This window comes from Anser brachyrhynchus (assembly GCF_964034855.1).
Source record: "Anser brachyrhynchus genome assembly, chromosome: 5".
NCBI classification, from domain to species: Eukaryota; Metazoa; Chordata; class Aves; order Anseriformes; family Anatidae; genus Anser; species Anser brachyrhynchus.
In genome coordinates this window covers 3,507,702-3,535,672 of record NC_137699.1, presented here as the reverse complement: position 1 = coordinate 3,535,672, position 27,971 = coordinate 3,507,702, and the positions used below count along the sequence as shown (strand labels likewise).

At 45.6% G+C, this 27,971-nt stretch overlaps 1 protein-coding gene across 14 annotated transcripts in view; it reads right to left on the bottom strand.

Annotated features, from left to right (window-relative positions):
* Positions 1-2,263: 2,263 nt before the first annotated feature.
* LMO1 (LIM domain only 1) overlaps positions 2,264-27,971 on the bottom strand; it is a 68,525-nt gene continuing 42,817 nt past the window's right edge. For 13 of the 14 annotated variants that reach the window (XM_080593366.1, XM_080593368.1, XM_080593365.1 and 10 more), the window contains 3 exons: positions 17,797-18,010; positions 6,870-6,995; positions 2,264-2,708 (listed from right to left, as the gene is read on the bottom strand). In XM_080593366.1, coding sequence (XP_080449492.1) covers positions 2,603-2,708; positions 6,870-6,995; positions 17,797-18,010 — 446 coding nt within the window. In that variant the 3' untranslated portion in view covers positions 2,264-2,602. Of the gene's footprint in view, positions 2,709-6,869; positions 6,996-17,796; positions 18,011-23,492; positions 23,597-27,971 lie in introns of those variants that run through there. The other variant, XM_080593364.1, reaches the window with a different exon arrangement.

The window sequence follows — 27,971 nt, the reverse complement described above, 5'->3', positions numbered from 1 at the left end:
GCTGCACAATTTCTGCATTGCATTTTGTGTCACCCCACCCAGGATTTAACCAAAACTTAGGGTCTAGGAGGGGCTGGGGGAAGGTGCCTGCTCCACTCCCTGCTCCCGTTTTTGCTTTATGGCAAAGAAAAAAAAAATTGGTATCCTTAACATTATGACCATGAAACCTATGCCTGAAGCAGTTTTGACCAGCAAGCTGTAGATCCCTTTTGATCTTAAAGCTTTGCCACTATGCTGTCAATAAAATAAATATTTCAGTGGGAAAAAAAGTCCATGGAGGAAAAACTCTCAAAGAAAATGCCTTCACTTTGCTTATGTGCTTGCCGTGTTGATGCCAGCGAGACTCGCAGCCCCTTGGGGAGCTGGATGACATCCCAGCCAGCCCAGGCCCATCTGGGGACTTGCGGATGCACCAACGCCCTGCGCGCACACACCACGACCATTTGCACTCATCCAGTGGCTCGGAATTGGGATTTCCTGCTTATGTGACCCCCTTCTCCAGCAGGTGCCTGGCTTTGGGATAATGTCACTGTGCCTCTTCCAGCTGTGTGAGGGAAATGTGGCAGCTGAGGAGCCGTTAGCCAGCATTAGCCAGGCAGCTCCAAAAAGTTACACTTTCTTCCTCCCTTTCTTCTGAAGAAAGGAGACTGCCCATGCGAAGGAAAAGAATGCATTCTGGAAGGTTTAAGTACCATTCTCCAAAGGACTTCTTGTTTTTAAATTGGTGCCAAAAACGCTCCTTGGGACTCTGAACTAAATCTGAATAAGCTGTGCAGCTAGTTTTGCTGTTGACACTTTATTTTCTTTCTTACTGCTCCCATCCTCATCACAGGACCGGAGCAGTGTGCTGCCACCGCGCGCCGTTACAGCGACAGCCTCAGGCGCGCAGGCAGTGAGGGGCCGGCAGCCTGCTCCCAGCGGGGTGCTCGAGGCCTGGGCACCCGGCTGCTCCTGCCACAGCCCCGGCGTGGCCAGCCATGGTAACCTCTGCACGAAGAGGGCTTGCTCAGCTCTGCGCTCTCTTAACAGTCTAAAGAACCTCAACCCCGAGTGAGACAAAAAGGCAACAGCAGTTAAAAAGCCACTGGTCCTTTGAAAAGGGGATGGGGCAAAATACGCTATTAGGGGGCTCCCAAGCCAAAACGTCTGCTTGCAAAGAAAAAAGCACTCAATCCATGTTCATGGTACCTATAGGAGCCAGGTGATGTTTTGAAGCATACCAAGGTTCTGGGGCTTCTGTTTGGCAGCTTTGAACACAGACGCACATGAAAGCTTTCCACGCAACTGGCAGAGCAGCGCTGAGGTGCACTGCAGGCCTGTCAGAGAACAGATGGACTCAGGACCAACAACTAATCAAGTCGCGTCAGACAAAAAGGTGTTGGTGTCCACTTATTTGAGGGAAGGGGGAAAACACAAAGAAAAAGCAAGACAACAAACGGATGGAATTTCAGCCACCTTTTACAGCTCCTGGTGCACTGCATCGAAGTGACACTTGGTGTACGAAGAAATTTGTTTGGTACAGCCCAGGGCCCTGCACATGAACTGCATAACCTTGAAAATCACTGCACAAAGCATCGCAGCAGGAACGCAGGTCAGAGCTTTTCTACGGGAGATGTTTCAAATCCAACCGCTTTTGTTATGCCAGAGGTCAAAGCCTCCAGCAGGGAGTAAGCGAGGAGTGCTGCAGGGCAGGGGATGCCACGGCCATGCCAGGCTGTGTTCAACCCTGACATCAGCCCTTGGACAGACCTGGGCAAGCAATGCCCCACAGGAAAACCTCACTGCATGTCAAAGCCTTGAAATCATTGTTCTGCTCAATCCCTAGGGGCCGCCGGCTAGGCCCGGGGGAGCCTCTGGCTGTAGTAGGCCGGGGAAGCCTCAGGCCAGAGCAGGCCCGTGAAGGCCCTCCTGCTGGAGGTGCCCTGCCCAGGTCCATGCGGCTCAGCCCTAACTCAACACTTGATCGTTGTCTGCATGGGCTACAACAAGTGGAACCTACTGCTCCTCACCACCACCCCCACGGGGCTCCCTCCCTCCTGTCGTGTAGCACAGCAGCATTTTGGAGACGAGTCTCCGCATAGCTCACGCTGCAAGGTTTAACCCTGCGGCAGGGACTCTTCCCACAGATCACACGTGTGAACTCCTGCCTCTGCTGTTATCACACAAGTCCCAGGGATAGGTGTATGTATTTACAGAAGTGTACTCACCATCAAGCAGAGGAAATAAAGGTTCCCACCGCATGAACAAACCACAGCTAAGATGACCAGCAAACATTCATAATTTTTAATTCACACCAGTAATAAAATTGCATTACATTTTTCATAAAATAAATGTTCCAGTTTATATACAGAAAACAGACTGTACAGAGCCCTCCCCCAGACCCCAAAAACTCACAAACATACAGGCAATGCAGTGCTCAGCTAAGCAGGCACAACTGTACATCTAAAAGTGTAACTGCTTTGTGTTGGGGGGGAAAAGTACTACAATGTATATAGTCCTCTCTGGACCAAGAATTAAAAAAATATTGCAGGCAAGCTGACAGACGCCTTGCTGCTGGTGCGGCCGAGCGTCCATCCACAGTGCTCCAGCGAAGCAGGGTTTGTTATTGAACCTGGGACTCGAAGCTCCCATTCAGCTGCCCTTCCTCATAGTCCATCTGACACAAGATCATGTTGTTCTTCAGGAAAAATTTGTCTCCCACACAGAATCTGGAACATAAAAAGAATCAACCGGTCTCAGTATGAACAGGATTTTTTGAACCAGGTGATTTTATTACAGAAGAAAAAGAAACAGGTTTAACTCATCCAGCAAAAGACACCCCATTATAATAGCAAAGGTAACACTTTGCCTTTGCTGCACCCATGGGCTAGAGCAGAGGGTACCTGAGGCGGTTTGGGGCCAAAGGCAGGGGGAGGAGGCCAGGAGCAGCTGAGAAGGATGTCCCTGCAGATGGGAGGTTTCAGGAAATCAAGCTGGTGATATCTTACGCAGAGCCTATGTGAAGCTTGTGCTGGTACCCATATTTTCACAGCTCCCTCAGGTGAGGTAGTATTTACACTAATTTCCAGGCAACGACTGGCTATTAAGTCCTTCCTCACCCCCTTGTGTACAGTGCTGAACAATAAATAGAAATTTCCTGATAGCTGGACTCCTAACCTTTATCTTCATTGAGCGAAGGGCACTGCTCTCTATATACCATGTAAATTGTTCTGTTTGTATTGAGGTTGACAGAGAGGCTTGTGATATTTAACAATTTTATTTGACCATTAAGGTCAAAAAAGTTCCACATATAGTATCTGAGAGGTATAAATTGACAGCCCATAGCTTTTTCACCCTGTCTGCTTGCTCTGGAATTAGAAGCTAATCTTTTTTTCTTAAGATAACACACAATGCCCTTCGAGCCCAATCCAGGGGCTGGTTTTTGCCCACCATGCTGACAGGACGATGGCCGGCCAGAGCCCAGTGCGACCTCAAACGCTGCGTCCCATAACCCATAGCCTCGTGCTGGAGGGCAGCTCTGAGCCCACAGGGATGCCCCGCTGCAGGGCCGAGCGTTCAGGGGCGCTGAAGGAAGATCGGGGGAGGTGATCCTAGCCTCAGAAGATTTAGAGGACCTCAAATTCCTGCTTGCTCGTAGGCAGAGCTCTGGCAGGGCCATTGCCTACTCCTTGTCTGAAACACTTTCTAGATTTGTAACCCAGGTACCTATGGGCAAAGCATCTCCACAGAAGTGCATGTTCTGTGCTACAAGAGCAGGAGTGGTCATTTTAGAGCTCCTTCAAACGTCTGACTTGAGGACAAGCTGCAGATAAGGTGATTAATTTGCCAAGACAGTACAAAGAGAAGTGGGAACCAGTTCTCACTTTATATGATTTCACTGGAGACCTAGCTTCTTCCCACTGTGGCATGTGCTTTAGTAGTTCTGAAATTCATCTATTTATCTGTATTACAAAGCTATAAATGAATCTCACTTTAAATTAACAAATTTTAACCTATAAATTGTATTGTGCACACGCTCCAGAAAACCACATTCCCCACGAGCAGTTTACTCACTATAATTAACAACACAGCAGCTTGCATTCTGCTGCTTGTCGTTACCCTAAGTACAATATAAATCTCCGGGAAGAGAAACACAAAAATGACTCGTCCCCAGCATCGTCACCAGCTGCCTCATGTCTACCCTGGTTTGGGTCTCGAGGAGCAAGAGAAGCTGGAGGACTAGGGAGCTGGAGTGCATACGTGTGAGAGCACTGAAACACACAGCAAGGGGCACCCAGAGACCCCCTGACAGTTTGGGAGAAGGGCTTCCTTCACAGGAAAGGAGACTTTGCCTCTTTGCACCTGCAAACCCAGTTTTGAAGCTAATGAAAACAGTGCATGCTCTGTATAAATGTTAGAGATTTTGCTGCACTGGATTTAACACTCTGTACACAGACGCAGCCTAGCTAATAAAGAAGGGTAAGCAAGCTGGAAGAGAACTAAAGGAGAGAAGTCTTCACAATCAAATCTTTGCACAGCTGGAGAAATAGGCAGGGTTACTGATTCCAAAGTAGCTTTGGCATCCACCTTTGCAGTTTTGACTCAGGTTTACTTAAGCCCATGATTCTGCTTCAGCTTGCAGTGTTGCTGTTACAGGAACACTTTCATTCTGCCCTTTCGGGCCCAAATCTCTTGAGGATAAGTCGTAAGTGTTTGTAGCTTTCGGATCTAAGCCAAAAATAACAACTTACACATAGCTCTATGCTGTCTACTCAGCATGTCTTTCAGAAAAGCTCATCTTGCCCCAAACTGGGCAAATCCCTCGTGCACCGAAGAGCTACTGTCAGCCAGGTGGGACTGCCTGGGCCCTGCCAGTGGCAGCGTACGCAGGGTATGTGAGGTGCAGAGCAGGACTGCACCTCGCTCTGAGTGCAATAACAGTGCCAGCAGCCTCGAAGGGAAGACAGGCAGAGAGCTGCCTCTGAGCCTTTGTAGTAAGATGAAATTTAAAAGAAAACAGCTCCCAGCCTGAAGTGAAAACTAGGCCGTACTATGCCTTTACGTGACAGGAGCTAGTGTAAAGTAGGGATGTGGTGACAAATCCTCATCCTCCAGGCTCCCAGAACTGCTGTGCACACAGACCAGGGGGGCTGCTTGCCTCTGCTAGGAGGGACGTCTGAGATGCCCCGCTCCTAGTGTCGGGGGGAGTCTGGGAGCAGCCCTCTCCTGCACTGGGGAAGGAAACCTGAGCCTGAGGGCCGAGCTCAGCAACACTGCATAATGCTCCCAACTCTGGAGAAAAACCTCACAAAGCAGCAATTTCAGCTGCGTGAAGGAACAGCATCTTGGGGAGGGAACGGCCCAGCTCTGCCTGCACTCACATGCTGCTGAACAGCGACCACGGCCATTGCAGAAGCGTAGCTGAGAGCAGCAAAACGAAGAGCGGGCAAGTGAGCGGTTCAGCGATGCTCCTGGCGAGCAGCGGCGGCCCAGGGCCAGGAGCCACTAGATGTCAGTGCCGCCTCGGTGCTGCCACCGCGCAGGGAAGCCGCCAATATTAATAGGAGAGTTTTCCACCTCGAGCAAACACCGCCTCCGTGCTCAATAACGTGATGGAGTACAGCCACCAGAGCTGCAAACCGCTCCTCTAATGCTTCTCTTCCCTGCTCTGGCACGAAGTGGCACGCTCCATTTATCCCAGTGACCAAAACCCCTGTCAATGGACAGGGAAGAAGGACCAGGCTCCAGTTTGCATGGTCCCATTAGGTTAGTGGGAAAGGTGGAGGAGGTTTGCATGCCCACACACACACCAGGTATGCTATCCTGTAGAGCTATGTCACTGGATGTCCTACTGTGACTTTTGTTTTACGGCAAGCAAGCGGTAAATTTTTAAGTCAGGCTTTAGCTTGACTTTTACAGAATAAAGTATCCATCCTCCCATGAGTTTTGCCATTTTTGCCCCTTGCTGTCTCTCTCACACCTTCACACAGGCCAAATCATTGCCTTCTAGTTTAATGTAGTTTAATCTTCTACCAGTGTAGGAGATGCACTGCGTGGCATAACCACAGCCTTTGGCTCCTGGGCAGGCACTACAGCTTGACTAAATGAGAAGCAGGAACAGCAAGTGCTTTTGGTTCTATCTTTGACCAGGCTGGATCAAAAACGGATACTGAATTACATCTGACTCCATGGGCTTCCATTGTGCCTACGATCACCAACAAATAGGGCACTGGGACAATTTTTCACAGCCCTCCCAGATTCAGCTAGCTACAGATAAGTCCACGGGAAAACTTTGCATGCAGCCCATTATTATACACTTTGACGTGCATTTTCCACTGGGTAAAACCCAGCAGAAATACACAAATCCCATTTAAAGTTCCACCAAGATCCCCTGTTAATTACACAGCAACTAAAGGGACTTGTTCCTAGTGCTGGAAAGGGCTTATCTAGAGTATTGTTCTCCTGCTTGTCCCTCTTTCTCCTTCTCCCTCATCCCCAGTTTTGAGGGTGCCAGAAACCCTATTTAAACAAAATAATCTGTTTGCCAGAGGACATCCATTCTCCATCATCTGTGTTCTGCGGAGAGGGTAGTTGCTGAAAGGACGCTGAAGCAGTTTGTTTTATTCAGCAGCAGCTGTGCTGTGTACAACAGCATCCAGATCTGCAGTCTTTATGCCCCTCTCACACCCCAGCTCTCACCAGCTCCAGGGGGATTTGCAGTAATGGCCACAGGTACTTACACGCCTCACACAGGCAGCCCACTGCGCCAACCTGAGCTGTGCCAGTGGGCTGAGAGCCCCAGAAAGGTAGTGTGGATCGTACATTTCTCTGTTTTGCAGGCAAAGGTATAAATTAGCTCATGTTTGTGTGTATAATAATTGTGTCCTTACCGCTGGTTGCAGAGCTGACAGGCAAAGCAGTCCAAATGGTAAACATTATCTCTGGCCCTCATCACCATCTCAAAGGCAGGGATCAGTTTACTGCAGGCAGCGCAATTCCCGGTGGTACCAAAGAGCCTGCCAAAGAAGCACAATCATTAGAAGCCATTTTAATTAAATGGTGGAAGGACTAATTAAGTGTAATTAGCAGTATCAAATACTGTATTGCACCAATAAATAGAAGTTGCAGTCTCCATTTCGCTGACCAACCAGTGTGCGGGAACTTGGGCTAAAACTGCCTGGTGAGCAGGCTCTGATTGTCAAGATGAAAACTTCATTTGGTTTGCAAGCCCAGGGCTAATTTGCTGTCTAATGGAGAACAGCATTAAACACTCGGCGCGCTATTTTGGGGCTCACAAAATTTCAGTCAAAAGCTATCTTTGCTCCCAGGGCTGGGGGAAGGTGCCCAGAGCTGCCCTTCCTCCCTGCCGTGGCCACAGGCTGGCGAGCCTGGGCACCCCTGGCCAGCAGTGCTGCCGCGGTGCTTGCCAAGAGCCTCGCTCACCTGCTGTTTAAGAGGCAAAAGCACAATTTCTCTGGCGACGAGCACCAGAGCATTTGGCAAAGCATCTCAAGGAGGGCAAGCCCTCCTCCCTGGCTGTGCCCCCTCCTCCACGTCCCTCCTGGGAGCCAGCTAAGCCCTTCTGGCGAGGCCCGGCCAGCATGTTCAGCCGTTCCACTTCAGCTCCCTGGTGCTCGAGGACAGCCCTACAGCACTGGAAGCTTTGCCACTTTCATCTTGCCTTTCACTATCTGTCTCCCCAGATGTCTGCTGCTGTTACAGCTCCTGCCGGGGGACTCAACCAAGACGGCAGCACCCTTCCCCCGGCCCTGATCTCCGAGAAGCCCCCGAGGCCCGTGTACACGCTGGGGGCGGCACGCTGCCACCACGCAAAAGCCAGGCAAAGCGGCTGGGTCGTGAATCAACAGGCCAACACAACCACGTTCCACCTGCATCTGTGGTCAATACACACGTGGTCAGTTACTTTGCTTCGGAGATGACGAGAGCTGCGCTTGCAGAACAAGGTGTCTCCTGACTTACGGCTGCGGCTCCCCACCAGCTCCACGCGTACAACACGTCGCTGCCCGCATACAAGTCTGGACTCAGGGCTCGTTTCAAGCCACTGGTTCTGGCTTATTCCACAACACACAGACGAGGAGCACCAGGAAAATCTATAACCAATTTCTAAACCTGCAATTTGCCAAGCTAATCAATACTAATTATTACTGGCCAGTAATTGTGAACTAAACCACTCAGCAATGTTATAGAAACCTCTACATAACTCTCCCACCCTCACTGTGCTGTGCCACCAAAGTTAGCTTGCTCCTGAGCTAGAGAAAAAGGCTCCCCTTATATTTCATGGGAAGTGGTACCAGCGGCCTTTCGCCCTACCCGTTGGGAAAAGCCCGAGACTTCCTACGAAGAAGCAGCAGCACATTTTCCCTGAAACAACAGAAACCAAACGGAAGCAATTGTGCCACAATGGGGGCAGGAGAGAAAAATTGCAAAGGGAGTGCTCCAAAATCCTTCCTCAAGACTCCATCACAGGAGGACTGAAAGGCAGAGGAAAGCCCCAGCTATTTGGCTGCACCAGCCCCATCGCACTGACAAACTCAGGCCCAGCAACCTGCAGCGGGGGGCCCCTTCCTCCGGCTGTGCTCCCCGCTGCCGCAGGCAGGCAGGGCTGCAGCTGCGTGCCGTGCTCGCTGCCTGCCGCCAGCAGACCCAGCCGACAACACGCGGTGCTGAAAAGCGTTTGGGGCTGCACCCTGAAATGCTCGGGCCCTCATTCAGCACCCGCTCGCAAATCAAGCCCTAATACAGACATCCGCATTCCCTCCCTCCCCCAGCGTAGCTGCTCCCTTGCACGAGTGCCTCCCTTCAGCAGAGCAAAACCTGACAGCTTTGCTGTGGTTTTGCCATTTTCCACAAAACCTGGCATACGTTTTTAGAGTGCCCAAGTCACAGCAAACTTGGAAAAAAAAAAAAAAGAGCCCAATACATTAGGCAGGGAAACTGGGAGGTTAATCCTAGATTTGCTCTGTGCCCAGCACTGCTACGCGTACAAGTATAAAATATCCATTATTCATTAGCATCACAGTTGTGTGGAGCTCAATCTAGATTAAACAAAATAAAGGGGCCCCAGACAGCACCATTTGCATTGTTAAGCAGGCGCTTTTCTTCAGCCTTCAAATAGGAGACTTTTCTAAATGGAAATGATGGGGAAATTTGGACAGATGTTCACTTAACTATTTAAACAGTTAGCTTAAGAAACATGAAAAATGTATTTGGCATCGTATTCACCTGTCTCCTTTCAGGGGGCTGGGGGTAAACCAATTGTTAAACAGCTTTGACTGTTTGCATAAGATCTGAAGCTTATGTTCTGTCCAGCTGAAATCATGCTGCCTTCTAATGTCTACATAAACGTAGCTCCCAGCTAGTCCGTACGCTAATCTTTTTCTCTTCTATCAAGTTTCACAGTACTCCATCCCCTGCCTTTCCCAACCGATGAACATTTCACATTTATTCTAGCACTTCCTAATTTTAATCTGCTTTTCAGAGTGTGATTTAGAGCCCTGTATATTCAGCATGCTTCTAAAAATATGCTGCAACTTGTAGCTCAGTGAACGTGAAACAAACATTTTTTTAATCTGCTCAAAGAAAAGCAAAATGAACATGGATTTTTGCCTTTTTTCCTCACCTGTAAAAAAAATATTGCCACCTCTGATACCTACTTACCCAGCAGCTACTTGAGCTGAAACTTTCTGAGGTGGGGAGCTTAACATTGCTGGAGGAGGTAGAAGAACAAAATCCTCCACCACAAGCCCCATCTGCGGTTAAATTTAAAATAACCCCACATGAACACACTGATCTGCATTCTGTCCCCCAGACACCTTCATAACAGATGCAATACTCTCACACACTCACGCACACAAAGTTTAAGCGCATTAGAAAAATCTATCGGAAGATGCTCAGCATCTACTTACCAGCTTGGTGCCATTGGCATAAAAGAAGCTGGAAATACAGAAAGGGTTCAGTCTGGAGTTGTTTTGCTGCTTCTAAAAATACCATTTTTTTCAATCTTGCTTTTGAAGATAAAAGGCAACAATTTTTAAGTACAGATTTATTCCCCCTTATGTAACAAGACAACCTAGCCAGCTTGTAAATAAGCACAGACTATGCAGATTTAAAATTTAACACAATTAAACTTTTACCCTGTGGTAGTAATTATGTTTAATGGCTCTTAGCCTGAACTTAACCATGTCTATTGTTGTCAGCCGGTCTAAAAGCAGGAGTTTGTCCAAGGACAATTTTCTGTAGTTTATAGGCACACTAAAAACCCTGCTACGCGCTGTTCTCATTGGCCATTGATGTCAGTGTGTATAGTAAAAATTAAAGCTAATTGGCATACAGCAGCGGCAGTGAATGCAAATGAATTAATGGGAAAAGAGGGGAGTGCACTTGGAAGCGGTATGCAACTGTTGAAGGATGTTTTTTATGTAAAGTCTTGTTTGGACTGAAGTATAGTCTTCCACACGATGATCCAGACCTCATGAGCTCTGTGAATACACCTGAAGTTAGTTCAAGGTATTAATTCAAGGTATACCTAAAGTCATCAGCACCCAGCAGGTCTGGGGGGAGAAGAGAATGGCAAAGGGTCCATAGTGTAGGAAAATGGGTAGAAACTTCTTATAAGATGACATTAAATTTAGCACCTTTTTAATTTTTTTTTCCTTCTCAGACCAGAATGTGCAAGTTGGCTGAACTGAGAAACCAATTACCTATTTCTGTCATCACTACAAACAACGATCTGTGTTAGTCACTGGCTGCAAGGAGGGAATCCTCACTCCGTCTCTCTGGCCTGGTGTCTGGCTAGCTTGTAGCTTGCAAGCAAGAAAGAAGAATCTTCCCTCTGCATAGAGTAAAAATTTTGGAGCTGTTGACTTCACTAAAGGAAACAAAAAAGAGGGACCAGGATAAGCACTTGTAAATAATGAATGGTACAGAATGGATGGGTTGTGAGATCTTTTTTGTTTTTTGTTTTTCAAACAATACCAGAACAAGCCAACTTCAAAATTAAACTGCTGAGTTGAGACCGATAATTCCCCAAAACAATAGACTTTGTCAACAGTGAAAGCTGAGAATTATGAGTTGGAAAAGGAATAAACACTTATCTACAAATAAGTACCTAAATTTTACATGCAAGTAGTTACCTGCACAACTACATATTTCTCTATATATCTGTATACCCAATTATCTGGATATATAGGTTTTTGAAGAGGTACGGATCCCATGCTCATACCCTCTCTCCAGCTAGTAGGTAAAACAAGTTTTCCCATACCCCCTTCCCTTCCTGTCTGCTGCTGTTTATTTCCTAGATCCATCAGGACCGCTTAGAACCAGACTCACTTTACCTACCGGGAACTCATTGCTACAAGAAGAAAGGATTTCCCCCTGTACTACTTGAAACAAACCAACTCGCCTTACAGTGAGGATAGCTTTCACAAGCTTTCAATCAGTATTTTTCCTGTCTGAGTGTATTATAAATATACTGAGCTACAAGTCTGATTTGAGCGGAGTACTGAACATGCCAATAATTGCAGGGAAGCCTGAACATCACTTGGAAAGATAAAAAGGGGAAGCTTAAAAGCGACTTCAGACCTGAGGTTCCCAACTTCCCTGTAATCAGCATTCGTGTAAGATTCAGAGAAAGCCTTTGCGAGTGGCATTTCAGCAGGGTAAACACATCATAGCTGGTGCACCCTCCTCTCCAGGAGGCTGCTGTCAGTGCTGCAGTGGGAGGTCACGTCAGCTGAAGGAAAGGAAATGCATTTTGATACTGATGAAGCTGGTCAGGCTGTCCTCTCATGATGCCTTCAAGTTCAGTCCAAAGGAATTTCCATCTTGCGTGCCCAAGGGTTTGTCACTCCCGGACAGCGTAACGAGAGGACTTAAAACAAAGCCCCCTGGCTGGGCGACCGCACTAGCTCTGAGATTACTGGGCATAAACTTCAAGGTTGCTCAAGGGCATGTGTTTTCAGTTGAAGAACTCGTACGAATGTTCACTTATTTTTACTCCTTTTGTCTCCTCCTCCATATTTTCTAGAGATATTTACAGTGGAGCTTGGGCTCTTAACAGGTCTTCCTCTCCTGCCCCAGCCTTCCTGTAGCGTAACTGATGCCAGTGGCCTTAAAACCCATCTTGGCTGCCTCTGCAACTGCTGAGCACTTGTTGAGCACCTCCTCTTAGGAGAGTTTAAGAACAGCAGTCAGAAAACTGCAAGTTTGAAAGCACAAGAGGCACGGCAGCATATCACAGCCGGGAAAAATACTCCACATAAGCCTTCCACCTCCAACTGGGAGGTTGCGGAGGAAAAAAAAAAAAAAGGAAAAAAGCAAGTGAACAAAATATACGTTGCTTGTTTATCCTGAAAAGCACAGGCTGTGAGGAACTCCTGGACCAGATACTATGAAGAAAAAAAGCTGTGTTTTAACATCACTAAGCACAGCAATGCTGCCAATGCCAAGACACATTGTATTTTGAGCCTAATTAATCCTCCTTAATCTGTACAGATACCAAGTGTAGAAGTGTATCCTATGTAGCATGCAAGACGCTCCCTGTTGCGATACAAGAACAGCTCTTCGATTTAGCAGCGCTTGCAGGCTCTGAGCAGACACCATTTGTTCAGGCACGCTGCATTTCTGCCTCCCCTCCCACACTGAACGTGTCCCGTGAAAAGCAGGTAGTGCACGCTCTCAGTGCACGCATGCACACTGTGCCCCTTTAGGGGAAAAAAATCTGAAATACCTTCCTCCTTCCTCCCTGCTTCAAGGGGTTGCAGATGCAGCAGCTTCATTCAGAACATTATTGATGTCTGACGTTAGCTTAAGTTCTGCAAATTTCAGCATATTTTCTTCAGTTTCTGAAAGCCTGTGCTTAAAAACCCAGCTGCTTCAGGGCTTTCATTCCCGACTTGGGGAAGGACCAAGGAGACCAGCAGGAGGGCATCTGCCTGCATCCTTCTGTGCCAGTCAGCAAGGCGCCCGCGTTTGTGTAAAATGGCTTTTCATAATCCACAACAAAATTACACCCTGCACCTTTGCAGGAGACCGGACAGTATCAGATACATCAGAACAGAACATCTAGAGGGCTGCCAGAGCGATTCACTAACATAGTGAACCTGCTAGTGACATTCAAACGGAACAAAACCCAGCATCCAACAACTGGAAACCCCAGTGCTGGACAGGTGACTCTTGTGGCCTCAGAGATGCCCGCGGTGGCGTGCAGTAAAGGTGGAGTTAAAGCCTCCAAGATGCAAACAGCACTGCAGTGTGCCAGTGCCAGGGGCTGTTGGGGTGCCCAGGGCTGCTCTGCCTGCTCCAGGCGCTGACACCACGCTCGGGTTGCAGCATCGAGCCATGCTGAGTTTCCAACGCTGAGCAAAACCTGTGGGCAGCTGGGGAAAAGAATTTCTACAAAATCCACTGAGGACAATATCAGGATTTTCTGGGAAGTCCTTTCTCTTACCAATTCACCATCATTTTTTAATGCAGGTTTTGAGCTTTCTTTAGAGTCTAATTAAAGCCCTAATCAATTTAAGCAACGAAAAACTTTCCCAACACCAGCATAGCAAACACACTGGAGCAACTGCTCTGCCCCTGTCAAAGTGATCCTGACCCTCCTTTCCTCATGTGAGGGCACCATGCCGAGTAAAAAGGAAAAATGACATTCTTCATCAGCACATCACAGCGAAACGTACGTTGTCAGATCCTCCCGGGAAATCCCGGTGCGACACCCAAGCCGTGCCTGTGACACAGAGCTGGGTGAATGTTTAATTGCGCGCAGGAAGACGGACGCGACGCTGCTGCACGGGGCTGCGAGGAGCCTTCCGAGCCGCACGCTAAGCTGCTCCGTCCCAGAAGCAGCCTCTCCAATAGCATTTGCTTATCAAAAATAATTAGAGGTAGAAATGCTGAAACTGTGATTATGAAACAAATGGTAAATCTATTTGCTCAGATGAAATGTATCGAAAGATACATCTTGACACAGCTGGAGACTGAGGTGATACCGCAAGGATAACAACTCGAGATCCAATTTCATCTTTCATGATTAAAAAATGAGCAAGAAAGTGTTTTATGAAATGTGAAGGTTAACAAATGTTCCTTCACAAGCAATGACGACAGTTTATCTTTCGAAACAAATGATCGGGCCGTGGGCTGCTAGCAGCTCCTGAAATACATTTGAAAGATTTTCAAAGATTTGCCTGCCGAGGATGACTGCGCAAGGCGGCCAGCGCAAGGCAGCACCGGCTCCACCACCACAGCTGGCTGTCACACGGCGGGGCAGGAGCCAGCCGCTCCCATCCCAGTGCCATGCCCCGTGCCGGTGACAGAAGCCCTAACATCTGTCCCTGAGCCCAACCCTGGCGGTGGCTGCAGAGGAGACCCCGAGCAGGGCGGGGGAAAGCACCACCTGACGAAGCACGTGTGCCCCAACGACTCATTCATCTGGTGGGCAAGAAACAGCAGTCTGTAAGGAGACTGCGAAACACCAAAGTTTTCCTCCTGGTCTTTACACAAGTATATTCCTTTTGGACTTCTGATATGAAAGATGCAGGTATTTACAATTATGGCCTCAAAATCAGTCTAGCTTTTAGTTTTTTTAAGTGATGGTTGACCTACTAAACATCAGCACGATATTTGACACTGGCCTCATTCAAGGCATACAGAAGAAGTGGTCAACAATTTCTCTGACTGTCCTCCAAGCACAGCACTCACTTCTTGATGTGAGTACAGCGTGAGGTACAAAAACTTATTTTTAGCAATGAATTCTGCTAAAATTTGGTGAGTAGAATAAATATCATGAGTTGTTTAGCAAAGTAAAAAAGATGTGGATAGAGACTCTAGAACTATTAAAGGGAAGGAATTAAATATGATGGAAATGGGTAATTCTACAAGAAGAAAAATTCAAATTACCAGGAGTGAACTGACAGAATGGAGGATGGTGGCAGCAACTTCAGTTCATTCTATTAATAGAATTAATAGTTAAAATTGGGAGAGAAAGAAATACCATGCGTAGAAGGCAACAGGAGATGTTTTAAAGTAAAAAAAAAAAAAAAAAAAAAGAAAAAAAATGCTTTATGGTTCCATAAAATACAGGGTTGTATGGCACTGCTCCTTATTGCTATTCTAAGACCCCGAAAGGGTTCCTTATCAGCAGGAGGACAGAACCCAAGAGTGCAGCAGAAACCCCCAAAGTGAGTATCAACCTGAATTTAATTAGCAAGAACACAAAACATCACAGCTGTAAAGCTGGCTAACAGCTGAATGCCAGTTAACAGCTGCATTACAGAACTGATGCTATTCCTTCCTACCCAACTCTTGGTCAAATTTTCTGGGTTATGACAATTACAGTGCACCTCCCAACAGCAACAAAGTAAAATATTTCTAGCGGTCAAAGGTGCTCTAAGAGACTAAATTCAGATGGTAGAAAATACTTAAAGTAGGAAGTAGTAACTCCCTCCCCCCCCAAAATAATCTGGCACTGTAACGCATGCACGCATCACCTGAGAATGTTAAGACTAGCCAGAGGTGTACAGGAGACTGTGCAGCCAGCTAAAGCATTTGGTACCCTCCTGCAGTACAGATAGGTGACCCCCAGTTTTACTCATAATACCTAACATTTCTTTAGCACAGAGAATGTCTAGCTCAGTTTTGCTGGACCACATAAGCCTTCTCTTCACAATGTAACCATTCTGTACAAACAGTAACAGACTCCCCCCCCCCTTGGCTGGTCAGGGATTTCTCTAACCCAACAAATAGAGGCAGAGGAGCCTACCAAACCTTTTCAGGTCCAGGACAAGTTTGTTTCAAACATACACTGCTGCTGTGAGAGAAGCTGTGTGGCCATGGTAAAACACTATCCTCAACTGTTGCCTTCCACATTTCACATCATGAATTGCCCTCTCTTGTCAAAGCTGGGACGTGGGCTGCTTCTTGGAGTCTGCAACTCCTAGCTTCTTTCCTACCTCTAGCACAGACTTCTCACGTGCCCCCCAAAGTCTTGTCATCCATGGCCCAGTGAGAAGACCACAGATTAAGCTTTTCTACCTCAAAGCAGTATTCTCAAGATAAACCAAAGAAAGAAAGAAATGCTCCACAACTGCAGCGATAAAAAGTTCTTCCAAGTTTAACATCATCAATATTGCTATCCTTTGGTACTCTAACATGTCTGATTTGATGCTGCAAATTATTTTTTTTATGAAACTAAAACAAATATAAATCAATACAGTGATCATTAAATGGATGGGTAGCTTGTAGGTCTCAAAAAGCAAATGTGAATGGGAATCACCACCTAGTTGATGAATTTCCAGTAGGGTTCTGCAACACATGGAGGAACACTGAATATCTGTCTTTCAGGTCAGAATAAAATTGTTGTTGTTATTGTTTTGTTTTTAAAACTAAGTAATCAAGTGCACATATGACAAAGTCTACACAAATGATAAATAATGAAGAGGAGGATGACTGATGGAGAAACCTGGATTGCTTGGCAAGCTGGGTGCAAACAAGGTATATGTTTTAAGACCACCACATATAAAGAAACATTCCAGAAACTAATGCAGCCTATACTTTCCAGAAGAAAGACTATTTCTAGAAGCAGCTCTTCTGAAAGACTTCGGGGGTTTCTGTGATTAGCAGTTAACACATTCCAACAGTGAGCAAAAATCCTTGTGTGGATAGGATGTTTTTGTATAGTGCCTTGCCGAAAGGCAAGGTGGCAGCTCTCGTACAGCAGCTATTAGACTTATTTCTTCTATTTGGCTCCATCTTGTTTAGAAAGAGAAACCTCCTTGTTTAAGTTTGCTTAGAAAACTTTAGTAAAGATTTTCAGGAATATGTTTTACACTGAAACACATGAAGTATCTGATCATTGGGACTAACCTAGGCACCACCTGCACACCAAAAGGTTAGCCAGCAATGTACCTCCCTTTCTGAAACCAGTGTGGTGGGTTTTGTTTTGCTTCAGGTGTGTTTGCTGGTTGAGGTTGCACAAGAAATAGTGTCAGTGCTTTAGGGAAAAAAAAGAAAACAAACACTAGCTGGGGATCAAGTACATTCTTCTAAAGGAAAAATAAAACTTGGAGTGTTTTGCAGTGTGACCCTCATAAGAACGTTTGCATTAGGGCTGCTGCCTTACTAAAATTCATTTGTGCTTATCTAAAGTATTTTGTGCAAAAACCCTATACATACTAGGCAAAAAATCCCATGTGTTGTTATGTATTGCAGACACAGACTGTCAGGGTAGCTCTAACTCAGAGTTAGCATTGGTCTCTGCAGACTACCTCATGAACAAAAAATTTTTTGAAGTTGATCTGTAATTTTGGAGTGTTTTGCTCTGTTTACTTAGCAAAGAGACAAGAGCCCCACGGGAGGAACCTTACTGAATATAAGCGCTAAAAGTCTGTGTAAAAGTCAGCACTGAAAGAGAAAAGGAAAAGTTAAAGGTCTGGTCAGATCACAGAATCATAGAATGGCAGTCGTAAAGGAGCATAAATAACATCATAGATATGCAAGAAGAATTAATGGTCTTAATTTTCTCAGCAAGCACGTTTTGATTTTTGTTGGTTCAAAATAAGAATTAAGTCACGCCATCCACTTCCTACCTTGACCTAAATATAGGATGACACCGCACTGACTACTAAGTATGTTTAGTGCAAACCAAGAGCCACGCTCAGACAGGGAAAGAACTCCAGCCTCTTCTGGGCAGGGCTGACCATGCACATGTACACATTTTCACAGTAGGGGGCTAGAAAGACAAACAGCTGGCAGCAAACTGAGAGGCTTTGGGAAGAGCCCAGGGTACATTCCTCTATTTACCTCAGGTAATCTCTGCGGCAAAGAATGAGATTTGCTTTTGTGTAAAGAGTTGATCCAACCTCTCCAAGACGACAGTCGCAGCAGGCACACTTTAGACAGTCTTCATGCCAATACTTATCCAAGGCCTTCAGCAGGTACCGGTCCTTGATCTTCCGGTTACAGCCAGCGCAGCCCTTCTGTTTCCCTTTGGGTTGTACAGATAACATCGGCACACCTGCAACACGAACACAGCAGGCACGTTAGAAAATATTCAAACAGCTTGAAGAGGTTGCCTGCATTCGGGGCAGCGCCGTGAGCTGGAGGTAGATCTGTGAGCAAATACTGCTGCGGCCTTCATTACAAGGAGCTCCCATTGCAGGAAGCTGAAGGCCAAAGGAACGTAAACATACACTTCATTTGCTGTCGCAGGGTAGGCAGGAATGCGGCACTTGCACGAACACAACACTTCTTTCCTAAGGGTAGGACTGACACAAAGCACCAGACTTTTTTTAATTAACATTTTGCAGCAGAATAAACTGGCAGCAATTTCAACATTTTTTCCCCTCATTAGTAGTACCCTTGCGCTGTTAATTACCAGCCACAGGCAATTACAAAGATCAGAAGGGACACCAGTGTGCGCACCCCAGTCCAACAGCTTGTCCAGATCAAGCTGGGGGGGGGAAGGGGTGTGGGTGTACAAGATGGGGTATGCCGCTGGTTTCCCTCCTTTGTAAACCCCACTGGCCACAGAGGCCCCGCTGAAGGCTAGAGCCATCTCTGGGCTGCTCTAAAATCGATGCTACTCAAAAGCCTGCTGGACTGCTGAGAGTACCCCAACCAGAGGCTCCCTGCCAGCAGTGACGCCACCCTGCTTCGGAGGCGCCAAGGCAGCGCCCCCCACCTCCTCTTGTACCCCTGTAGCGGGCAGTGAGAAGCCAGGCCTCTTCTCTCCGGAAATCCCTGCTGGGGCTGCAAAGCAAGCACGAGCAGGGCGAGAGGTGGTGACAGGATACTCGAGTTCCCGGGCTGGTGCTGCCTTCCCCACGCTGCTGTCTCCGGGTTTCCCCTCTGCTGGTCAGCCCACGGCCAGCACCGACGCAGGTGAGGGACCCATCGCCCTTCTCAGTCTAAGAGGGAGGCAGGAGCGGATTTTATAGAGGACGGTAAAATAAACCAGAATTGCACTGTGGGGGAGGAAGGGGAGAGGAGATGACAAAAGAGGAAAAACTTACTGAGAGGCCAGAACTCCTTTTTCTCTGGAACCTTGATTTTATTTTGTTAGTTATTTTTACTAGGGTCAATTACTACAAATGACAAGGATGGGCCTGTAATAAGCGTGCCGTGGGCTTAACCAGTGCAAAGGAGATGAGAGGGGGCCCTGGCTAGAGCAGCAGGTGTCACTGGTTGTATACTCTTACCCAAAGTTAAGCCACCATCTCTGTAGCAAGTTGGATGTCCCAGAAAGTAGCAGCTTTATAATGGAATTATTAACAGCCCCTTACCCGGAGCAGAACAAGTCAGTGCCGCTGCAGTAAGTGACATTTGCTGCTTTCCTTAGAAACCAGGGTGACCCAGTGGTGGCTAATGCTCAGCACATGTAAAACCTACCACTCATACAGTAATAATTGCTTTGTCAGATCTGCAAGCAGATGACAATAGCACTTAAGACACCTCTACACAAACAGCGAGGTATTGATCCATCTGCTATCAAAGTGGTCTCAGCAGCACGGAGACAGGTCAAGTAACATTCAAAAACTCTTAAGACTTAAAGAGCCCTCCTGCTCTGCTGCAGCACGCTCTGCGACACTTGCAAAGTCAATACTCACAAACTTTTCTTTTGATGCCAGTGGCAAATATGCAATAATTACGTGAAAACTTAAACCTGTTTTTGACTACCACACATGCAGCCCAGAATGGCCACTCACGCTGGTTCTGCCAGGGGTCCCGTGAGAAATTCCACACACGCAGCCACAGAGAAATCCTCACACTTTTGGGACAGAGGGAAAGACGGGGAAGTCTGAGAAATGCGATACACAGCACATCATGAGAAAAGACTGCCTTATTCTGAGATGCGGAATGGCGCAAATACAAATTTGCATTTGAGACCTGTGTAAGATTAGCGCTAGTGATGAATGAAAATAGCACTTATGAAAACTAAGACCTACAGATGAGAATTGTATTTTTAGATAGGAGCCCTGGACACCAGTGAGTCATTACCCACCCCCCCAAAAACTGGCTCTCTAAATATGAGCTGCATACCCTCATACGCAGCAGAGGACTTGTTAGAAGTGGTGTCTCCATGCAATTCTGCTTGCAGGGTTCATTTTGTGAATTTGCGGTTCCTGCATCTGGAGATGCTGCAGGTTTCAAAATGCAGGTTCTGGATAACCCTCAGACCCCCTTGAACGAGAAGTGCTGCTTGGATGGGGTCTGAGATCACCCATGTGACTCAGAACACGTCTTCAGCCAGACGGGACCTCCCAGGCCCCTCAGAACCAGCATGCCGTGCCCTTGGAGTTCCAGCTGCCCTCACCCAGAGCAAGGGGTTCCTTGGGACCAGGGCAGCCGTGTGGGGCCGAAACCCTGTCCGGACCATTATGAGAGTGTGGTTTGCTCAGCATAAGCGGGTCGGCAGGTTTCCCAAGTGGTAAGCAGGCCCGGGGACAGCAGCACCGCACGGCCGAGGGCTGGCTGCGTGGCGGCGGTTCTTCCCTCAGCGGCCCTGGCAGCCCTCCCTCCGCGCTGCCGCCTCAGTTCCCTGCTATTGCAAGCACACCATTGTCTTAGGACAGCCTTTTGCGAATAAGTGGAATGTAACACTTTGGTTTTCTTCTAATAAGTAGCAAAGGAAGAGATATATATATTTTTAAACAGTACCTTAAGCAAGAAAAAAAGCTATGTATTTGGTCAGTGTTCAGCAGGGGGCTTTCTAATGAAAAAAGGTACCATTTCAGAGATCATATGATGTTCAAAGCTGCTATTCCCACTCAGATAATAACGAGCAAGGTCAGCCTCTGCTGGTCAGGTTCAGTGTTTTGAAATTACATTTTGGTCTGTGAGGCTTCCCTCCGACATCCAGCCAGCCGGTCTGCACGGAGCGCGCACACCGCTACAGAAAGTTGCGGCTGCAATTAGCTGGCGAGTTGACACAGCAGGCAAGGCGTGAAACAAAATTTCAAAAACTGCCAAACTTGATCAGCAAGGGTTCCTCGCAGGCTTGCCATGTCATTTGCAAGCAACAAGAGAGCAGCATCTCAAAAGCTTAACCCCTTTTGCAGTCGGAGGCATGCACAGAGGGGATGCAGTCAGCACCAAACCCCAGTTTCCTCCTCCTGCCTCCCTTCCAGCAATCCCCAAACAAGCCAGGCTTTGCAGGCAGAAGCTGCCTGCAGAGCTGCTCTTCCTTTTTGGAAATTTCCCCGCTGCAAAACTGCAATGCTGCCTCATTTCCCCATGTAGATTTTTCCCCCAACGTTTAGCAAAAAATGCCAAGATGCCTAGTTCATTTTGATCAGGGGCATCATGTCAATGTGTCGAGAAGGAAAGGGCTCACCGCAGACAACTTCCACGTGTACTCTATGAGCGAGGACAAGGCAACGAAAAGTGGCAGTGCAGAGCTAGGCAAATTAACAGCTGGCCACTCACCTGTTTAAATACATGATCACAAAGGGAATGCAGATTGATCATGAAATTCTGAAAGTACCATCCACTCCTCTCCCCCCTCCTGTTGCTAGCCATCCATCGCTATCTTTTCTTAGCAGCGGCAGATGAAGCCTTTCTATTTTTGGCTACCTACACTCCCGTCTTTGCCCTTTACAACTTAATAGACTTGCTGCTGGTAAATACAAAACAAAACCTGTTCTGAGTGCTCGGAGCTCCAATGCGCATTAAAAAATTATAGACACCACCTCTGGACATACTGAAATTTATGGCTGTGTCTAAAGAGGCTGTTATTGTAGTGAGTAATCTAAACTTTACCTCTATTCACAGCCGGGCAAACCAGCTTTAATCAGCCCATATCTTCTCAGTCGGGGTCCTTCTGTAAAATTATTCCGCCGGCTTTGTAACACAAGTGTCCACTAAGTAGACCTCTAAATTTTTCTAGCCCATTTTATTGATATTTCTATTCAACGTGGCAATCAGCTGCAGTTCCTCTAAGGGCACTGCTCATAAAGCCTCGTTTCTAAGACAGCCCTGAAACTTTTTATAAATGGTAGACCTTTTAAATAACAGTTATCTGCAATGGTCCTATGGCGTATGTCTCTACAGCGCTCTGGTCTGCAAGAGAGCTACTGGTCCCTTCTGAAAGCATGGAAGTTCACCACCTAATTTCTTTAATGCAGCTCTAAAGGTTAATTGGTCTGAAAGAGTAATGTGGGACTGCTGGCTAATGATATATGCCTCGAGGCTTTGCAGCTCTCCTGTATTTTCTGCGGTGAAGTCCAGAGCATACAGCACAGGTGATACCACCAGGACTTCGCAGCCCCCCTGCAGCTTCCCGCAGCCCCTCTGCCACGCGAGCCCTTGCGACGCCCACACAAGCCCAGGAGCTGAGGGCGGCTCTGCTCCTCCTGCGCTGCGTGCCTTGTCAGGGGGCTCCGGGAAGTGCCGCCGCTGCACTCCTCATTACTGCTGCAGGAAACTCAAAACAGCCCTAATGAGGAGAGCAAGTGTACAGTACGGGTTGGGAGGAGGGACGTCCTCCCACGTTCCCCAAGGGATCGGGCCAAAATCTTCAATTTGCCATTTATGACAGCTAATTAGTTATTCTATTCAAAATCTTTGCTTTAAATAAAAGAACTAATTATACACAAAGGTCAGTCCCCCACCTCCTGTGAAGCACACATAATTGGCTTATTTCCCCAACATTGTGTGTATGTTTTACACAATGCTTTCAGGCAGATGGCTTTAACTCTTTCCCTCTGCAAGTTTGTTGTTTGTTGTTTTTTATTTATTTATTCTTTAAAGTTTTCCTCATATTAGCTACTTCTACTATAAAAGCTCGCTCAAAAACAAAGCAGGTAACTAAAAATGAAAATAAAAATCCACTCCCAGAAAGGTTTTTGACAACCACTCGAGAACAGGGCTTCTTATACATCCATACAGCACCTTGCACAACACGGTGCTGGAGTTATGCTTCTGTTCTCCACCACAACTTCCTGCTCAAGCAGTGCCTTTCAGACACACTTACCACATTTCTGAACAATTCCTCTGCCAAAGACCACTATTATTACAGATTTACGTTTTATTATTATTTATTTAAAGTTTTATTGAAATTTACGAAAGCGATTATTATAGGGATGCTGCATTCCAGTGCTAAAAGCAATCCTGGTTTAAAGACTGGAGTTTCCGCAGCTGGGCAATCAAGCCTAGGTTTCAGAGCTCCACTTGAGGGACAAATGTTTATTTCTAGCATAACACTCTTTAAATGACCTGTCCTCCTTTTGTCTACTAACAAAAAAAAAAAAAAAGCATTTGGCTGCAAAAGATGAAAAAGTAACTGAAGAGTAAAAGTAATCTTATTAACTCCTGTCTCATCACAATAAATAAGCTGCACTCTTGTGTCTATTATCAGAGGATCTTATATCATTTAAAAGCATTAGAGCCCTGCATCACCCATTTAAGTAAATGCAGACAGTCATTGCCAAAAAGATGCAGTGAATTTTCATTCCCTTAAAAAGAAGCTCACTTTGTGTTCCCAGTATTGTGTTACTCACCTTCTATGAATGTTACACTCTGTGAAACCAGGTAAACCATGCACTTCCATTGAACTGAGAGTACATCATCTTGGGCATCTTCACCAAGCATTTCATCTGAAGAACTATGGCCAGAACCATGAAAGTAATCATGTCATCTGTATATCCAATTAAAACATTACCTTTGGAACACCAAGTACTTGCAACTAAATGCTTGTGAACGAGCCTTAGACCATTCATCAAAATTATTCAATGAATAACCACAATCTTTTTTCATTTCCAGTTTCAGGCTGCAATATATAGTAGGGGATTTTTACAGTGGCTTTAGCAATTCATTTGTGGTATTCTTTCTTCTGTATCATTACTGAATGAATTCCCCAAGCATGGCAAAAAAGTAGTTGGAGTGGGTGCTTAATAAGAGAAACAACATTTTTATCAGTACTTCTGTTTCAACCATGCTATAGTCCTCCTTCCAGTAACATAGTAATTTTTTGGCCCTTCAGTTTAGAATAAGCTTTAGTGAAATCTACTGTAGGGTCTAGCTTCCCATAGCAGTTTCAGCTGCCTAAAAGTGATCCAAGGTTTCACGAATGGCTTACCCCACCTCCAATCTCACATGCAGAGAGACTTTACTTTCAAGCCATTTGCTCATGTAGACAGTGATACCCAAAATAACCATTCTCATCATTTGAATTGGTACCGAGGTAGGTCCTGATTCAGGGCAAAAGGTTTAGGGGTAGAGTCTAATTTTCATTTTCCTCCAGAATTTTGAGACTTCCAGTACCTGGTTTAAGACTCTGTTGCATAGCAGGTCTTACCAGAGGATGACCTGTTGCTATAAAGGAACACATGGCAGCAGGACTGAGTGCAAACCATAATAATTGCTGCTGCAAAACAGTTTCCATAAATCATTTTCACAAGCAACATTTTCCCTGTGCTCATAAAATATGCTTGTTTGAGCTTTAATTTTTCATAATTGGCATATGCCCAAAGCTTATTCTTAGCACATGCAATGTTTCAGTAAAATCCATTTTTACTATTTGAAGCCCTGGGAACAGTAATAAATAAATAAAAAAGAAAACATGCTGATTTCTTGTACCTTCAACCTAATCTGAGAACATTTGGATCAAGCTTTCTTGGTTTGTCACAATTTAGTGTTCTGCACTCTAGCGAAGTTCCTGATTTTAGGTGACTAGTTCCCTCATTCAGTTTCTGTAGTAGAAAAAACTCTGGCAATGGAGACAATACCCTCAAACCACCTTTCCAGCAGAACGGTAACATCACAGATGAGAGAACATAGTTATTTGGGATATCAGCCTGGAATTCTTCCCAATATTCCTCACTACTCCACTGGTTTGCAGGTGACTGCTGAAAATACGCTAAGATCCCAAGTTTCCTCATCAAGGGATTCGGGTGTCAAAGAAAACCGTTAGAAGAGTTTCCAAGTCAAATGATCGCAAAGATAAGAACTCATTCTGCTCTTTTCAGCTCACTTAGAGTTTTGTGTCCCCTTCTTTGTCCTTTTCCAAAAAGGACATAAAACCAAAGAGAAAAACCTTATATCAAATTAAAATCGCAAAGAGTATCTGAGAAGTAAAAACTCAACTCAATTACTTCCTTTCACACATGTAATACTCCACAATCCTGACCTTCTGGGTAAAATGCATTGTTTAACATATTGCTACTGAGGTTTCAATAGATATGCAAAGATGTGTGATGTAGCAGAGCTCAGGTTTAGCAGCGAAACATTAACATCACTCTGACAGATTTGGTACACTATGTCTGTGAATATTTTAAGGAGAATAGAGTTATATCACTGCACGATCATCATCATCTTTTCTTCTGCCTCTTTGCAGACACATACAATGTCAACCTAAGCTTTCGGCAACCTTAATAGAATTTCAGTGCCCACTGCCAAATGGCCATTTGATGTTCTGCTCTGTGTACACTGATGAAGCAATCTGTCACAGCCCTTAATGCAGGCAATGATGACTACCCAATCTAAAGCTTTCACAGGCTTAGAGAAATTTCTCAAGACTTTTGGAGCCTATAATAACTTGTGCAATACCACAAAAGAATTTGGAATCGTGCTGCTCTATGTTTAATGAAATATGAATATACTCTTAAATGTTTCTAGAAGAAACCCTACTCAGGCCAAAAGCATATTTTACACCATCAAGCACCAGAAAGTTGTGCTCACAACTCTGAAAAAGCCAATGCTATAGTGATTGCAAGTTATTCTAGTACGAAAGTATCAGCCTCCAGTCCAAACTTACTGCAAAGCCAAACATTGATGCTTATATGCCCTGCACAAGATTAGTACAGCTGCACCTTTACCTCTATAAATACAGAGGCACTAAACATTCATTTGCATATTTTCTTCATTTTCAGCAGACAAGTAGAGATTCACCTATAAAGAACGCAGAGAGAGTCCCTCTACTTAATGCAATCCTTGTAAGGGAGACAATTGCTGCTGACCTTCTAGAAGCCATGAAATACACCTCCCTAATGAATCAGAAAGATGCAGTTATCCCGAAAACCCAGCCTCTTCTCCCTTTCCTAGCGACAGCAGACCGACCCGTCTGCTATTAAAAGTTGAAAGGAGCAGGGCAGGAAGGAAAGCTATTTCATTCTCTTCTTGTTGAAAGGAAAGAACACAACACACAGTCCTTTGCAGGACCATTTGCATGCTGAGCTGTCAGACCATGCACTTTCCATTAAAGAGATAGCATCCCTTTTCATAAGTCCATTTGGGATCCATTTTAGTGTTATCTAAAAATCAAATCTACATGGTAATCCTTTTAATGTACTCTTGACTTTTAAAAACAGCTTTATGTTCCTTCAGGAAATGTTTTAAGCCATTACTCAGTAATTACTACTCACCCATGAAAACACTGATCTTTTACAACATATAATCAGTTTGCTGACTTAAAAAATGAAGCAGCCTGGAATTTTGTCTCTTGAAAGTAGTGGAGAAAAACCAAGGTTAAGAGAACATCCTTCCTCCCCCCGGTATTGCAAAGCAGTATGTTTTTCCTGTTGTATAAGATAGGGACCAGGCTCCGGGCGAGGGCGGGCTGAGGACTCGCCATCTCTGCTTTGCACCGGCAGTCACTGCGCGCACAACCAACACATGGTTACTAATTTAGGAAGCAGAATTTGTATCATCTTGGATATTAATGATATTCTAACCTTCTGCAAACACTGAAATTCTGAATGACACAATACTACCTCCTGAAACGCTGGCAACGTAGGAAAGATGTTATGTTAAAATACAGCATGGAATTTGCAGAGTTGCTTTGGTAAACTCCAGCTATACATTGACAAGTCCAGAAGGGATGCCAAAAATGGTTCAGATCTACACAACTGCACTGTATTTATCTGGATTACACCTGCAGTCAACACAGCAATGTGTAGCCAAACTTCAGGGGTCTAAAATTACCTTGAAAACTCTAATACCAGACCCTAAAGAGAAAAAGCATTTTGTTCAGCTGCAGCTCCTGTCTGAGGAAGACCAGAAATAAGTCCACAACTTCTTTAAAGCAGATGCTCAGGCTACAGGAGGACCCTGGATATTCTCACCTTGCATGCCATTTAACACAGATGTTTACACAAAGTATAGTCCCCCACCAAATTGGAATGATCCTTCACATCCCACCACTGACCCCAGAGAGCCCAGCACCCTTCTAGTCTTGAAATACTAAGCCAAAAGAGAAAAAGGGCAGGGTGAAGTTTGTCAGAAAGAACTTGCTCTATCTTGCAAATAATAGCAGCTAAATTCACTTTCTCCTAATGCCATGAAGACAGAGAAGACAGAAAAAAGAGGCTAAATACTTACACTGCTTCTGTTCTTCTGTTTACTAAGGTCTAGCTTAAGCCACAATTTGCTTTCACAGACAGATTTTACTCTACCCCATTTCACCACTACAATTAAGACAGAGAAAGTCCCGCGCTTGGCCATTTCCCCTTTCATTCACGGGGAAAGGTATGCAGACCCCAGCACAACACTGATCATTAAACATTTGTATAGCTGAAGTTGGCCAGTCCCCATATACCTCAAACTAATTTTTGTTGATTAAGTTAGGGCTCGCAATCCACAGCTGACCATGAACGCTACCCTTCCTTACAAGAAATTAAAAATGTTTTCCTGGCTTTAGCTGTTGTATACTTCTGTAGAGAGTTCCTTTGATGTGACATATAGGCAAGACCTTTGCATTATTCCCCTGGACAACAGAAAAGACCTAAGTAAGAGGGAAAAAATCCACTTTTTTTTTTTTTTGGTGAAATGCCCCAGGAAGGCTTTGAAAACACTGTTGCAATTCACCATATATTCCAGAGTAAAGTGAGCACTAAGGGTTTGGGGCAAGTTAGCATGACATTTAGTTTGCACTAAAGCATCTTAGAAGCCATATGAAATATAGCATAACAGAGCATATTCTACTCTATTAAGCATTCAGGAGCCTTGCATCACAGTATTCAGAATATGGATGAGAAGCTAGA